This window comes from Canis lupus, chromosome 24 (genome assembly GCF_048164855.1).
Source record: "Canis lupus baileyi chromosome 24, mCanLup2.hap1, whole genome shotgun sequence".
In the NCBI taxonomy this organism is placed as follows: Eukaryota; Metazoa; Chordata; class Mammalia; order Carnivora; family Canidae; genus Canis; species Canis lupus.
This window is the reverse complement of record NC_132861.1, coordinates 14,881,853-14,899,255: the sequence shown is the minus strand read 5'-3', so window position 1 is coordinate 14,899,255 and position 17,403 is coordinate 14,881,853. Positions and strand designations below refer to the sequence as shown.

The window sequence follows — 17,403 nt, the reverse complement described above, 5'->3', positions numbered from 1 at the left end:
ACACACAGAGAGAGAGAGAGGCAGAGACACAGGCAGAGGGAGAAGCAGGCTCCATGCACCGGGAGCCCGACGTGGGATTTGATCCTGGGTCTCCAGGATCGCGCCCTGGGCCAAAGGCAGGCGCTAAACCACTGCGCCACCCAGGGATCCCTTTTTTTTTTTTTTTTTTTTTAAATGTTTATTTACTTTTCTACCTTTTAAAATCCAGCTGTAGTCCTTGGTTTGTAGCCCCCTTCCTCTTTCTTCAAAGCCAGCATTTCTCTGACTGTTCCTCACATCATCCTTTGACTGTGATGTCAGCCAGAAACATTGTCTGATTTTAAGGACACATAATTAGATTATTCCCCCCATAACCCAGAAAAATCTCCCTATTTTAAGGTCCTTACCTTCATCACATGTATAAAACACCTTCTGCCACATAAAGTAACACTGAAAGGTTCCAGGGATTAAAATGTAGACGTCGTTGGGGGCCATTATTCCACCACAGCCTAGCCACATTTGCAAAAAGTATTTTTAATATTGCATCTGCCCTGGCTCCCTGGGTATTTCACTTTTCTGACTCAGGTTAGACCTTGGCTAAGTCTCTAACATCCTCAGTAGCTCCCTGATTTTAACTACATTAGTTGAATGCACTTGATACATCAGTGGCCTCGTTTCTACAAAGGGCACCCCCAGCACCGTGAGGACGGGACACGCCCACGTGGTGTATCCAGCTATTAACGCGGAAGCTGTGATGTGTGGCTGTGGAATATTTCTAATAAATATATTGTTTCCAAAAAAACACACGTTTTTTTCAAATCCTCTCTTCAAACTCCTTTCATCTCTTCAAACTCCTTTGTATTAGAAGGAATTCCTTAATAGATGCTTCTCTAATCTGAGTACTTCCACTGATGGGAATGTTATTATTTTACAAAACCACAAAAGGCAATGTTGACCAACACTAAATGTCACAAAATTCTTATCTTCAGTCCCAGTAGCCCCCATGCATAGGTCCTTGTCTTAAAAAGCACAGGAGAAAACCAGTATCCCAACCTACACATCCCCCACATGAAGTTCTTTATATGCAGACAGCCAGAAGATTTCCTTTTTTTCCTTTAGTTGAACAAATTGAACACCTATTGTATGTGGATTCTATTCTAGGTTTCAGAGATACAGTGATTAATCAGCTAGAAAAGTCCCCAGTCTCATAATGCATTTCTTCCACTGAAGGAAACAGGTGGATAATCCAATAGACAGCCTTAGCATCACCTTAAATACCACCAAACCAGGGGTACCAAAATAATTTTTGAGAGAATTTTATATATATATATATATATTTTTTTTTTTTGAAAAATCACCTGCTGGGGCACATAGGGGGCTCATTCTTTATTTCAGTTCAGGTCATGATCTCACCACATCAGGCTCTGTGCTGGGCATGGAGCCTGCTTAAGATTTTCTCTCTCTCCCCCTGCCCCTCCCTGCCACTAAAATAATCTCCGATCTAGCAATTATGGAGGGGGTGGGTAGAACCAGTTAGATCTTTGTACACATATTTTATATTTTAGAAATGTTTACATTTTGAATAATGGAATAATACCAAAACCTTTTCAGAGCCATGGTCCTCTGAAGATCTTACTCTGGTCTTGAGGGAAAAACAATTTTAGGGCAGCCCAGGTGGCTCAGTAGTTTAGTGTCTGCCTTCGGCCTGTGGCGTGATCCTGGAGACCCACGTCGGGCTCCCTGCATGGAGCCTGTTTCTCCCTCTGCCTGTGTTTCTGCCTCCCTCTCTCTCTCTGTGGGTCTTTCATGAATGGATGAATAAAATCTTAAAAAAAAAAAAAAGAAAAACAATTTTAAGTGAGGCAGAACAGTTTCTATTAGAGTAAGCAAAGATGACTTCCTAGGAAAAGTAGAGCCTTCCAAGATGACTTTCCAGGATTTCAATAAGACTAGCAGGGAGAGGGATGCCTGGGTGGCTCAGTGGTTGAGCGTCTGCCTTCGGCTCAGAGCATGATCCTGAGGTTCCGAGATCGAATCCCACACTGGGCTCCCCACGGGGAGCCTGCTTCTCCCTCTGCCTATGTCTCTGCCTCTCTATTTCTGTGTTTCTCATGAATAAATAAATAAAGAAAAATTAAATCACATTTTAAAAACAAGGAGACATTCTATAGATTCGTATTGACCTAGGCAGCCAGGTGAGAGGGAGAATCAGGGCAGATAAGCCTTTTAGTTTGGGCATATGGTTGAGGATAGGGCATAATCTGATGTTTTACTTTAGTTGTTAAATAGAAGTCTTCTCAGAGGCACAGAGAAGACTAGGAATTCAGGGATAGAAGACTAGGGATAACACAGTTCTGGCAGCAACCCCTGCTATCTGCAAACATCCTGTAAAGCAAGAAGGAACCAAAGGTCAGACATAGAGGATAAGCAAGGCACTTGGGAAGTTAGTCTCCCCAGTCCAAGGATAATTTCTCACATGATTGGCAACACATCAGAATGGGGAAGTCTGACTCTGTAGTGCTCAAAAGGTAACATGAGCCCACCAATGAGCTCTTTAGAAACAACATGAAGGTATTTGGAGCACAAGGGCCACTTCATGCGGTTTCCATCTCTACAGGCTACAAAATCCAGACCTAAGCACGTTCAACTTGCTGTGGTTGAGTTTACCGGAGTCACTTGAAACTCCAGGTTGTGACAACCTGTAAAGCAAAAGCTAGAGGATGCTCCAATGAATAAGGTCATCAAGGCATTTGTTCTTATTCATTCAACTTAAATTTTATCTTTTTCTTGTCTAAATTCAGCCTCTCCACATGCATTCTCAGAGCTGGCAATAGGAACATGTCATTTCCACTCAAATTCTGTGCTGCTGTTTCTGAAATATAGATGTAACTGAAATAGGGGCAACTGGGTGGCTTAGTCAGTTAAGTGTCTTGACTTTGGCTCAGGTCATGATCCCGGGGTCCTGGGATAGAGCCCTGCATCAGGCTCTCTGCTCAGCGAGGAGCCTACTTTTCTCTCTCCCTCTGCCCTCTCCCCACCCCCCGCTTGTACTCTCCCTCTCTCTGTCAAATAGATAAAATAAAATCTTTAAAAAAAATAGATGTAAGTGAAATAATGTAAGTAAATCTAACCAATTTTTATTCAAATTTCCTGACATAGAAAATGAAAAAAATGTTTATTTTCAATTCAACTTTTCCAGAGGCTCTGCTGTTGACATTATAATATTGAAAGTTCATTGGACTAAGTTATCTGATGACACAACTTCTCCATTGTTGGGAAAGTGATGCATTTTGTAATTAACATTTGAGGTATCTCCTTCGATTTAGCTTTCTTATTAGAAGGCTTTGTTGTAAAATGATTGTTTAAGTTTGTGTATTTATTTTAGGCATGTTTGCCTTTAAGACTCAGAAGAATTCTGACTTTTGTTTGGCTACAGATTGACATTAGTCATAGTTTTGAAGACCTTAAATGATTGCTGGAAGTGTTTCAGGCATTTTTTTTATTGGGACCAAATTTGTATCCTGTGATGATACTCTCATTCTCAGTGTTTCTTATTTTTAAATTTTGTTGGGTCCCTATGTGGGTATGCTTACTTGAAACTAGAAATTCCACTATAAGTGGGCAAAGTGTAAAATGAGAACAAAAGAGTAGTACAGTGCTGGCTGTCTGAGTAAATAATGGTATGACATTGGTATCTTATCCTTTTTTGGTTCCCCACAAGGTTCTGGATAACTCTGATCACTCCCTTCTATTACTACCTGTATCCTCCCAGAGAACTTGGGCATGACTGGTAGTAAAGATCAGTGGTTCCCATTCCTGTGAAGCAAAGTATAATCTTTCTTACTGGGGCAGCCAACTATGACTTGGCTTCTTTCCTTATTCATACAGAGGTTTAGCTGTTTAAAGATATAACATGATTGAGACAATTTGAGTGAACCAAGCTCTGCTCCCTTAATGTCTACAAATACAATGGAAAATATTCCAAACCTCAACATCTACTCTTAAACAGGAAGTTGTCTCTTGGTAGCTCCAGGGTTGACAGATCTAAGATATGACCTTTATAATATCAGATCCTTACTGACATGTAGACTTAGACAGTGGTGGGTGGGAGCTGAGAGAACTTGTCTTCAAGCACACGTGAAATACTCTGAGGAGTCTCACAGAAAGAAACAGGAAGACTGAGAGGAGATGGAGATCATACACTAGCTGGTGAAAGTAAGAGCTGTAAAAAATGGCTTACTACTGTCCATTTTATCTGATTTGTCATTATTCACCACTTCTCTTACCCAAAAGATGTCATGGCTGGTGGATTCATGGGTTCTACTTCATCATCACCATCATCACCAATGTTTTGATGCATTGTTCATTTAGCATGAAACAGAAAAATCCAGAAATCCAAAGGGGGACTGAGTCAAATGAAAGGTCAGAGAACTAGAGTGAAAAATCAACAAATTCTTTTTGAGAATACATAATCATTACCCAGCTCCAGTGTTCATGAGGCCAAGCCTCATTAAAGCTTGCCATAAAGCTAGAATATTAAAAAGCTGGTAGAGAAATGGATAATGTTCTATGGAACATTACTCTCTATTTAGACTATTTCATTCAAGTCAGTGGGGGAAGGGTGGTGTGTCAGATAGATTATTAAGTAAAAGGTGCTGGAATAATTGGTCCTGTTTATGGGGGGGGAGTGATTAGGGTTCATTCTTCTCTCCAACCATTCATAAGAATTAATTCCAGATGGATTAAATATGAAATACATTTACTCACTAAACAAATATATATTAAAATATTATCATGTTTAAGTTACTATAGATACAGCAGTAAACCAAACAAGAATCTCAGTTCTTGGGGCACCTGGGTGGCTCGGTCAGTTGAACATTGATTTGGGTTCAGGTCATGATCTCAAGGTCTTGGGATCAAGCCCCATATTGGCTTCACACTGGGCGTGGAGCATCCTTGAGTTTCTCTCCCTTTCCCTCTCCCTTTGCTCCTCCCCAACTTATGCATACTCTCTTTCTCTCTGTCTCACTAAAATAAATAAATCTTAAAAAAAAAAAAAAAGAATCTTGGTTCTCAGGGAGGCTACATACTAGTGCATACTAGACAAACAGTAAGTTTATTAGTAGGAATATGTGTTATGAAGAAAAACAAAGCAAGCAATGGGAATAGAGTATAGGAGTTTGCAATTTCAAATAGGATATTTAGAGAAAGCTATACTACGAAGATGACATTTGGGTAAAGACTTAAATAAGGTGAGAAAGTTGCCATGTTGTTCTGGAGCAAGGACATTTCAGGCAGAGGTAGCATTTAATACAAAGCCCTAAAATGGGAACATACTTGTTTCAGAAATAGCAAGGAGTGGCTGATGTGCAGTGAGCACAGGGGAGAATAATAGGAAATGAGGCCAGAGAGGTAGCCAGGGGTAGAAAGCTGATGGCCATTATAAAAACTTTGACTTTTTCAGGTCAAATAGGAAGTAACAGGATCTAATTTTTTTTTTAAGATTTGTATTTATTTACTCATAGAGACACAGAGAGAGACACACACAGGCAGAGGGAGAAGCAAGCTCCATGCAGAGCGCCCTGGCGTGGGACTCAGTCCCGGGTCTCCAGGATCACGCCCTGGGCTGCAGGCGGCGCTAAACCGCTGCGCCACTGGGGCTGCCCAACAGGATCTAATTTTAATGGAATCTTTTCTAGTGTTTGTTTTGAAAATAGTCAGTGAAGGCTAATTCAGGAACAAGGAGACCTATTAGGAGGCTATTGCAATACTCTAGCTGAAAGAGAGCAATGGCTCAGACCAGGGTGGTAGCGGTGAACGTGGTGAGAAGTGCTTGTTTCTGAATATACGGAAGGTAGAGCCAATAGGATTTCCTGGTGGGTTGAGTGTGCTGGCAAAAGGAAAAGAGGAGTACCTCTGACTCCCGATAATCATGTCGTTTTTGTAATCCCCTCCTCTGGAGGGTGAACTGGACCCGTAGCCTGCTTCTAATCAATAGAAGACGACAAAGATAATGGGATGTTACTTCCATGAGTAGATTACATAATATTGTGACTTCTGTCTTATTAGCAAACTCTATTACCTTCTTAGCTTGCATGCTTTGATGAACTGAGCCGCTATCTTCTAGAGGCCCATGTAGCAAGGGACTGAGGGTGGCCTCTGGCCAATTGCCTGCTGGGAATGGAGGCCTCAGTCTGACAGCTATAAAGAGAAATATTGTCAGATTTTATTTCATAATAATTGTAAATTTCTTTAGAAAAAAATAAAGTTTTTAAAAGTTCAGTCTGGAATAAGAATTTATAACATATATATAATCAACAAAATAGCAATATGAGTAAAATACAGTTGCAATAATACATACTAATATTTTAACTTCATAATATAATCTAAAGTAATAAGAAAAATCTTATAACCCAACGAGTATTAACTCAACGAATATATGTAAATGCACAACAATACAAGCAGGTAATTCACAGGGGAAAATATGATATATAAATACATTAAAAGATACTTAACCTCACTAATTTTTAAAAAATGCTAATTCAAACAACAAAATACCATTTTTCCTTCTTACAACTCCATAAAGTAGGTACAAGCGTACCTCATTTTATTATACTTTGTAGATATTGCAATTTTTATAAATTGAAGGTTTGTGGCAGTCTTGCATCAAGTAAGTATGTCAGTGTCACTTTCCAACAGTATTTGCTCATTCTGTGTCTGTGTCACATTTTGGTAATTCCTGCAATATTTCAACTTTTTTCATTATTATATTTGTTATGATAATCTGTGATTAGTGATTACTACTCGCTGAAAGAGGATGGTTAGCATTTTTTAGCAACAAAGTATTTTTAATTGAAGTCTGTACTTTGGGTTTTTTTTAGACACATGCTATTACACACTTACTAGACTTCAGTATAGTATAAATATAATTTTTATATGCACTGTGAAACCAAAGAATTCATTTGACTCATTGCAATATTATACTTATTGCAATATTAGCTTTATTGCAATGGTCTGGAACTGAACCTACAATATATGCCTCTGAGGTATGTCTGTACTAACACTGTCCTCATTTTATAGATGAAGAAACTGAGGCTTCAAGAAGCTAAGTAACTTGCTCAAGGTCACACAATTATTCAGCTGCAAAACCAGAATTTGAAACCAGTATGTCTGTCTCCAGAGCTAGTAGTCCTAACCACTGTACCATCAGGGGGTGAAATGCAAACTCTCATTATCTCCCCTCTTATACGCACACCCCCTACACACACACACACACACACACACACACACACAACACACACACACACAAACTCATATACAGGACCATCTTTGTCATTTCTCTAAAGATGATGTTATTATTTATTTGAACCTAATCTTCCTTGGACATGTTATATGGGTTATTCTTTTCAGTCAAATCCTAATAACGTAAACCCAGAATCCTGTGGGAGGAAATACCAAACAGATTAACAGACATATAGTAGGAGGCCCAGAAGAAGAAGAGAATTAGAATGAGGCATTAAAAATATTTAAAGATATAATGACCAAAATTTTCCAAAATTTGACGAGATCTCACAGATCCAAAAGTTTATTGAACCCAAATAAAATAAATTCAAATGTTCCTACCTAGGAACATTGTAGTCAAACTGCTGAGAACCAAAGATAAAAAAAATGTCTTGAAAGCAGCAAGAGAAAGAAGATGTCACAAACATACATTGTTTCTGATGAGAAACAATATAGGGCCAGAAGTCAAAGACAGAAAATCTCCAAAGTGCTGAAAGGGAAACATTACTCAGAATGTTATGTCCAGAGAAAGGATCCTTCAGAAATAGGAGAGAAATAAAATATTTTTATTTTTATTTTTAAAGTAATGAAGGTCCCAGACAATGTTACAAGAAAAAAAAAAGAGGCATACATATTGGGAAAAAAAATAAAAGAAGAAAACTTTTATTTGCATTTGAAATGATCGGTATACAAAATATAATTAAGAATCTTTTTTTTAAAGATTTTATTTATTTATTCATGAGAGACACAGAGAGAGAGAGAGGCAGAGACACAGGCAGAGGGAGAAGCAGGCTCCATGCAGGGAGCTCGATGTGGGACTCAATCCCAGGTCTCTAGGATCATACCTGGGGCTGAAGGCAGGTGCCAAACGGCCGAGCCACCCAGGGATCCCTATAATTAGGAATCTTTAAAAAAGCTACTAGAATAAGTGAGTTTAGAAAAATCAGAGAATATAAGCTTAAAATACAAAAACCAATTGTATTTCTATACGCTAGTAATAAAGAGCTAGAAATTAAAATTGTACAAAAATAACACAATAACTTCAAACAATGTGAAAAATTTAGGCATAAATTTAACAAAATATGCAAAATACAAGTACACTAAAAAAGTACAAATCATTGCTGAAATTAAAGAAAACCTAAATTAATGGAGATATATATAATATTGATAGATTGAAAGATTCAGTATTTTTAAGATGTCATTTCTCCCCAAATTGATCTATTGATTCAATGCACTCCCAACCAAAATTCCAGCATTCTTAGGGCAAGGCTTAATAGTTTTTTATTTAAGTAATCTCTACAACCAGCTTGGACCTTGAACTCATGACCCTGAGGATCAAGAGTCAGATACTCTTCCGATTGAGCCAGCAGGCACTGCCCCCCACCCCACAATATTCTTTTACATAGAAATTAACAAGCTGATTATAAAATCTATACAGTGACACAAAGGATCTGAAATAGCCAAAAGAGTGTGGAATGGCACAAAAATAGATATATAGAACAACAACACAAGAGAATAGAAAATATAGCAGTAGACTCACACATACACATTCAACTAATTTTCAACAGAATTCAATGGAAAGGATAGTCTTTTTAGCTTATGGTGTTGAAACAAGAGAGAGTATCCATATTCAAAAACAAAAAAAATAATCTGGATTCTTACCTTCCACCACACCAAAAAGTAACCTCAAAACGGGTCATGTATTTAAATATAACAGCTAAAGAAGACAAAGAGAAGGGGGTGGGGGGGAGACAAATTACAAGAGGAGGAGAAGGAGGAAAGAAATCTCTGTGACCTTGGATTAGGTAAAGATTCTTAGGTAAGACACAAAAAGCATAAACAATAATAAACAAACACTGATAATTTGGACTTCATCAAAATTAAAAACATTCTTCTTCAGCGATGCCATTAAGAAAATGAAAAGGGAAAAAAAAAGAAAATGAAAAGGGGCCACCTGGGTGGCTCAGTGGTTGAGTGTCTGCCTTTGGCTTGGTCATGACCCCGGGGTCTGGGATCGAGTCCCACATCGGGTTCCCTGCAGGAAGCCTGCTTCTCTCTCTGCCTATGTCTCTGCCTCTCTGCGTCTCTTATGAATAAATAAATAACATCTTTGAAAAAAAAAAAAAAGAAAGAAAATGAAAAGGCAAGTCAGACATTGGGAGGAAAAAACATCAATAATGTGTATATAACTATATATAGTGTGTATATATATCGATACATATATAGTATAGATAACTACATAGATACACACATAGCATCTATGTATCCAGTATCTCATATCACATAGATGTAGATCACAAATGACTGATACTCATAATACATAAAGAACTCTTACAACTCAATAATAAAATAAATCAATAGGGGGATGGGCAAACATACAATTATATAAAGACAGAATTAAAAGAAGATGTAAAAGAGCCAACAAATACAAAGATAGTCAACATCATTAATCACAATGGAATTCAAATTAAAACTACAATGTGATACCATTTCACAACTATACAATGGCTAACATCAAAGAGCCTGGCAATAGTGATGTTAGTTAGGGAGAATGTGCAGCAACTGGAAGTCTCAAGTAAGGCTGGTTTCCTAGGCACCATGCTCAGAAGGTCTCCTCACTTGAATTAATGCTCTGCTGTCACTGTCCTGAAGTTCTCAACAATGTTAGCTTTGAACTAGTGTTTTCTAAGTCCAATGAAACAATGGAAAATGTATGTGAGCAGAGGAGATGCTAACATACATGCCTGTTTGTTCCTTGCTGCCTCATTCAGGTATGGTGTTTGCAGGGTCCCATGAGCACAGAATTCCAGTGAACACAATGTATCGGGGTTCAGGAAGACTCAGAGCGAATAAAAACTAATCATGTTGTTCCTCAGAAAATTAAAAATAGGATTATCATATGATCTAACAATCCCATTTCTGGGTATATATACCCCATAAGAAATGAAAGCAGAGACTTTGTACACCCGTGTTCATAGCAGCATTATTTGCAATACCTAAAATGTAGAAGAAATGCCACTATCAATCAATGGATGACTGGCTAAACAAACTGTGGCATGTATGTACAATGGAATATTATTCAGCCTTTAAAAGGAAGGAAATTCTGCTACAATGTACAACACGGATGAACCTTAAAGACATGCTAAGTGAAATAGCCAATTGCAAAAGGACTTTGAAATGCTGCAAAAAAAATACTATATGATCCCACTGATTTGAAGTACTTAATGCAGCTAATTTTATAGAGGCAGAGAGTAGAATGATGGTTGCCAAGGGACTGGAGTCAAGGCAGAAATGAAGGAGTTTGCGTTTAATGGGTATAGAGTTTCCATTTTGCAAGATGAAAAGAGTTCTGTAGGTGATGGCTACATAACAATATAAGTGTACTTATAGCCCCTGAATGGATATTTTAAAATGGTCAGTGGTCATATGTATTTTACCGCAGTTTTTAAAAAAGTAATTATATTACATCTATGATTGAGGGAGAAGGGGGCAGTGACAGCCCTAAGATATAGAGTTGTTGGATAAAATAAAATGTGTCCCATGCAGTATTTGGGATGTACTTTTACTAAAGAAATGACAGTGGTTTGCCTGAGGCCTAGCTTTAATTGTTCATCTCCTAATTTTATTTGCTAACACTGGCAATCCTACTCAAGAAGCCACACTTTCCATTTGAACCAGAACTTGCTTTGGATGAAGAAAGTGGCGATAGCCTTCTAAGAAACACAAAACTCCAAAGAATGCTATTGTTTCCTTGTTCACTTGGGTTATCCCCTGTGTGAGCCAACCACTTACACTGAGAACGAAGCTCTAAGACATTAAAGGAACAAAAAGGGTCAGGAAGCCTAGAGTTCCTTTTCCTTTCGCTCTTCCTTACTCATCAGTAAGCCTAAGGGAGTCTCACTACAAAGTGCATGTGTCGAGAAGAGAAATAGAGACAGCTGAATCAGTTTTCTGCAGTGTTCGTACTGTCTTCCTAAGAGTTAAATACATGAGCTATGAAACCTAAACTGTGTAATTTCAGTGATTCCTCATACAAGCTAAAAGCTCTTGTATTTGCACCCAAAACTGGCTGTTTTGGATTCTTTTATGAGACCATTAGTCAGGTGGAGACACAAGAGGAGAGAGACAAAAGGCTCAAGACAAAACAAAGGTAATTATACTTACAGGTCCTAGAGACAGGAGGCACACAAGGCCCTATGAGAAAGATACCAGAGTGGTCAAGAGGCAGAAAACAGGAGTCGGGGCAGTTATGTGCGCTGCCAGGAGTGGAGCTGGGGCTGGGAGCGGTGCACGCAGACCATGGTCTTTATTGGTGTTTCCTTGGAAAAGTCAAGACAGGGCAAGAGAACAACATAGGATAGAATAATTTGAATAAAAAAAAAAAAAAGAATAATTTGAATAATTTCTGTGGGCCTTAGACTACAGGGCTGGTCCCTAGTTTCCTGGGATGATAAAGTCAGAGGAATGAATATAGCCTACGAGGGATGCATGGGCAAGAAAGAGGAGGTAATTCCTTGCTGTCTTTAAGAATCGGCTAGCCCAGGAAGGCATGCTCTCCCCAGTCAGACAGGATTTTTAAGATTTCAAAACATGATAAGGTATAGGAGGAAAAATACATACACACACACAATGCAATTGGTGCTCTGATGTTTTAACATCATATTAAGGAAAGTTTGGGATGATAGTAGTGGAGGTTTTTAGACTGGGCATAAGTTGCCTTAAACAGCATAGAAAACATTTTATTTTGAGTAGAGAGGAAGAATAGAAGTCAAACTACAAGGAGACTGGTCCACAGGCTGGTCCATAACTACATTTCCTATCTCCATGGCAGGAAAAATAGAGCTGAAATTTTGAGGACTTTAACAATATCTTGGTGGAATTGCAAAGTTTGTTAGAAATATGTTCAGTCAAGGTGGCAGGTCTGGCAGTTATGTTGTTGAAGGGTATGAAATATAAGTTAGTAAAATATATATTAAGACGAGTGGTTCTGTGTGTAACCAAGGAGAAACAGTGGTTTGGTGGTCATGGTCTGAGATGCAAGGTGGAAGATCATGGCAGAAAGCTGGAAGTGGATAGTAGGAGAAGGCAGTGGGAGGGTCAAGTGTTGACTAATATGGAGCAGGTGCCTCCTGGGGAAAACAATAATTTCCATTAATTCTTAGAATGGTACAGATAGTAGTAACTTCTACCAGATTCCTCATTAGGAATGGGAATGTAGGGATGTACATTTGAGAAGCAAGGAATATACAAGGATCATAAGCTCAGAAACAAAATAGAATCCCTAATGTCAAAAGAAGAAAAGCAAACATGCCTTGTGTCCAATTTCTGCCTAAGGAGAGGCAGACCTGGAACATGGTTTGGGTGAAGAGCTTAATATCCAGGGCAAAGTATCTGACACAGTGGCCAAAGTCCTCTCCAATGGCTAGTCTTGGGCAGAGACCATGTCATCTGAGGTGATATCATCTCCAGCAGTGAGCTCCTGGGTCAGGGATGTTGAACTGGGGTATTCTTATCAAGTGAGTACTTACTGGAATTGATGTGGGTCTCAGCATTTGCCATGTTTGGTCGAAACAAATGTTTACTGGAGTGTAAATGAGTGAAAGCACCCAGACCAGGAGTAATGAGATCAAGACTTAACAGAGTTTTGTGGGGCTTTTTTGTTTTTGTGGAAGTTGAGATTCAAATGGGTCCCATGTCAGATGGCAGGTGCCTGGCCCAGGGGACATTCTATGACTAATTGGTCCTAAAAGAGTATAAATTGGCTAGCCTAGGAGGGAGCAGTCTCTCCCCAGCCAGGAAGGCTTTTGAGATATCTAAACATCATAATACAAAGAACATTTTCCATATACATATTAAATCCCTTGACATTAAATCATATAAAGATGAAATAGCAGTGAACTTTATGCTCATAATTAATAACATGAACAAGTAAAAATCACCATGACAAGTCAAGAGAGATTACAGAAGAAAAGAGCTTTATATTTCCTGCTTTTTGAACAGTGAACCACTCATTTATTTTGCACTAGATTTAGCAAATTATGCAGCTGGCTCTGGCTTATACATTTCTGGTAGGAATGTAGATGGTATGACCATTTTGGAAAATAATTTGGTGACTTCTTGTAAAGTTAGCCATGCATTTACCACATGGTCTGAAAAGAAGCTAACTGAGCTAACTTGGTCATATTTGTACCCTTCTGAAGAAAAGTGAAAGAGATCTTATGATCAGCAGCCCTACCAGTAACACATAGAATGGAGGAAAACTAATTCCCCTAAAAGAATGGAGAAAGGGATGCTAAGCAAGCAAAAATAATGGAGGCAGAAAATGAATAAAGAGAGAAGCAAGAATATTCTATTACAGATGGGAGGGCTCCAATTTCAGGTTGCTGCTTTGATTCAATTCCTTCTTTGATTCAAGCCTATATTAAGACATTATCTAGGAAAATGGCTGGTTTCTGCAAATAAGTGCTTGTAAATTACACCTGAGGCAACCAAACAGATTAAATATATTGAAACACATATGGGCTACTGATCCCTAAGGAGCATATGTTTGCTTAAAAGTAGTGTAACTAAGAAGCAGGCTTCAGCTCAGATTCCTAAAATAGTAATTCATAATTCATATGAGGCCCATCAAGGGCCTGAAATTTTATGTTGCTACCCAGAAGTTTGGTTTCATACCTTGAAAGCCAGTTGACTGATACCCAGTGACCCAGCTGTGGGACCAGTCTAGAAGCTTTGGGGACTGACTACTTACTACTGGGAGGACAAAGACAAGCTGCCTGTGAAGGTCTAGTAGTACTAGACCCCAGCATGGTGGAGGAAAGAATGCCATTCTGCCCTTATTCAGAAGGTATAGGTCTATCCTGTCATGGGTAGCAGTCTGGCCCAAACTGAAGAGCCTCCACTGTAAATCTGGAGAACCAAGGTCTGTTTTTGGCACCGCCATTGGCCTTTTGGTTGACTTGGGCAAATTATTCACTTCTCCATACTTTAGTTTCTTCCAAAATAAGCATAAGTTATTCTTAACCAACCTACTCTCTTTGTGTATAAAATGAGATAAGCAGGGATCCCTGGGTGGCGCAGCGGTTTGGCGCCTGCCTTTGGCCCAGGGCGCGATCCTGGAGATCCGGGATCGAATCCCACGTCAGGCTCCCGGTGCATGGAGCCTGCTTCTCCCTCTGCCTGTGTCTCTGCCTCTCTCTCTCTCACTGTGTGCCTATCATGAATAAATAAAAATTAAAAAAAATAAAATAAAATGAGATAAGCAGCACAAAATCTCTTTGGGCAAATGAAATTTCATTGAGAATTAAGACGACTTGTTAGTTATTAGTAACACTAGAGAACGGAGCTGGCACCCTCCCCTTCCCTTCCAGATTATTGGCAATGGGAGAGGATCAAATAAGGATCATGTTTGGATTTGGAAAATGACCTTTCAATATTTTGCTATTCATGAAACAAGGATCAAAGAGTTTTGTGGCTATGCCAACTTCCTGAAAACCGAAGGACTGCTATGAATCCAGAAGAGGCATTAGTTGTTAAAACTCAGAGATGGAATAGTCTAACAGTGATACAAGGCAGCTTCTTATCTCTTGCCTCACAGCATCACTAAAACAAAACAAAAACAAAAACAGAAATGAAAACCTTTAATGGATTCCCCAAAGCACAGACTTTACAGAAAAGCTGAAGGAGAGAGAGAGTCAGTGAGCAAGAATAAAAACAGTCTGGTACATTCAGGAAGGAAAAATAGAGACATTATCACACTGGCAGATACTGAGAATAAATAATGAACAAAAGTACCTCAAGGCTTAGCCAAATGGATCACAAAGTGGATATGAGTCAGCAACACAAGTCCTTTTATTAGTAAAGGTCAAGACTGAATACAATGCTAATATTTTATGATGTTTATGAAGCACTTAGTATGTGCCATGGACATTTAGTATATACATGCTTTAATCCCACTGTGTAGGTGTGATGTTATTCAATTTCACGAATGAGGAAAATGATGATCAGAAAGTTAGCCTTCAGCCCAGGGCGTGATCCTGGAGAACCCAGATGGAGTCCCATGTCACGCTCCCAGCATGGAGCCTGCTTCTCCCTCTGCCTGTGTCCCTGCCTCTCTCTCTCTCTCTCTCTCTCTCTCATGAATAAATAAAATCTTAAAAAAGAAAGAAAGAAAGTTAAAGTACTTCCACAAGTTCCCGTAGCCCATATTGTGGCAAATCGGAGACCCACGCTGATATCTCTGGTCACCAAAGTCTGTGTTCCTAATCCCAATATTGTAAATCGACTCCAAAAGAGCTCCCTGCCCACAGAGAACATGGGTTGCAGTTCTGGGCTTTGGCAAAGGGGCTTGGCAAACCTGATTCAAAGGATAGCAGTGAAAGAAATAAGATTATTTAATCTGGAGAAAAGAAAGCTAAGATCTGAAGCAAGGTTAACTTATCTGATAGCAATTGGAATAAAGGAATGGAAAACCATACAGGTTTCCAGGAGTCAAAGTAAACCACGATCAAATCGTGATTGTTTCTAGAAATGAAGAGTGCTAAATATCTGTTGCAGTCATGAAGATGCACCCCTCAAGAGAACCTTGACAAGGGGAGCATAAGTGACTGAGCCTTCAGGTGTCACAGCTTTTGGGTCTGCCCTGGCACTCAGGCCCAGGACATGCTCCCCCAGGCTACCCCTACCAGTGACTGAGCCGGAGGAGGTACAAGAGCTGGGCCATTCCTCCCCAGTGAGGGACTCCTCTATCAGCCTTGACTTCCCACCTGACAGTCATACAACTCCACTGCAATCTGAAGCTTCTACCCAAGCTTCCTTCTACCCACCTCCTTTCTTAGGTAGCATACCTACATCCTAGCCTAAAAGTTCTCCTTACCTACTCCTGCTCCCTCCCCATTCTCCTTAACAGGTCTTTCCGCAGTAAATCCCTTGCATATAATCCCGTGTTGGTTTTCACTACTCAGAGACCCAAACTGATACAATATTGAGTGTGTAGTGAAAGACAAATAATACCTTTGTCTTTAAAAGCAGGTGTGGCAATTAGTGATTGAGAAATTTTAAGTAAGGCTCTCAGGGCCCATAGAGAATGTGCTTAGAAGATGGCCCATCTTCCCTTAGACCTGAAATTCTAGGAGTCTGTATTTGGGGCATAAATACAACAGGTTGAATGTTCTTAGCTTTTTAAATTAAAAAAAAATTCACCACATTATTTAAGTAAGAATTATGACCTTAAGGTGTTATCTGAATGATAATGAGAAATGCCTGAAATGATACCTTCATTGCACCTGTCACCATCTGTGATTTGAACCTGCACTGCTCTAACAGATGCTTTTAAAATTATTGCAAAAGTGAATAGGAACCAATACTCATAAGTAACAGACAGCTGCAGATCTGAGGCTTGAGCCCTCACAAACCAGCTTTGGAACTCTACTGAAGCCCTGGAGCAGCATGACTCAGCTCAAACTTCCCCAAAGTCTTAGAGTCAGAGCCCACAGCTCAGCATTTGTCCTGACTAGGTTAGAAGAGGTCTTTCCCTATATTGAGTCATCAGCCTTATAAGACCAATAGACATATTTTGGCAGTGAATACATGGTGTCAGAGCTTTGAATAATTCTTCGTAATAAAGACATCTAAAAAATTACAAGGCTATTATTATGTCTTGCTTTAAAAAAAATTATTTATTTATTCATGAGAGGAACACAGAGGGGGGGGTGGGGTAGCAGAGACAAAGGCAGAAGGAGAAGCAGGCTCCCCACAGGGAGCTGGATGCAGGACTCAATCCCAGGTTCCAGGATCACAACCTGACCCGAAGGCAGGGGCCCAAGCACTGAGCCACCCAGGCGTCTCTTATGTCTTGCTTCTAACCAACTGTGTGACCTTGAATTATTGAAGCTATCCAGATTCTCTCTCTCTCTCTCTCTCTCTCTCTCACACACACACACACACACACACACACGCACACGCACGCATGCGCACATGCATGTATGTGCACACACACACTGCAAGTTAAGGGGGTCAGCATTTTAAGATCGGTGAAATTATAATCCTCACCCCCTATTAAGTGGTTAAAGTTATTCTTTGTTTCCCATGAGGACTGAACATTTAAGAAAATACCTTTTCATTGGGATATTGTACACTTCCTTT

The 17,403-nt window shown here is 39.4% G+C and overlaps 1 protein-coding gene across 8 annotated transcripts in view; it reads right to left on the bottom strand.

Moving 5' to 3' along the window:
* Window positions 1-17,403, bottom strand: part of RNF6 (ring finger protein 6) — a 41,176-nt gene that overhangs the window by 9,006 nt on the left and 14,767 nt on the right. For 2 of the 8 annotated variants that reach the window (XR_012016288.1, XR_012016283.1), the window contains 3 exons: window positions 6,062-6,180; window positions 5,894-5,966; window positions 3,136-4,410 (listed from right to left, as the gene is read on the bottom strand). The exons of 1 other annotated variant lie outside the window; for it this stretch is intronic. Coding sequence is in view for 1 of the 7 variants with exons in the window: in XM_072795732.1 (XP_072651833.1) it covers window positions 11,508-11,579 (72 nt within the window). In the remaining 6 variants the exon portion in view is untranslated. 5 more of the 8 variants (XR_012016284.1, XR_012016285.1, XR_012016287.1 and 2 more) reach the window with 5 other exon arrangements.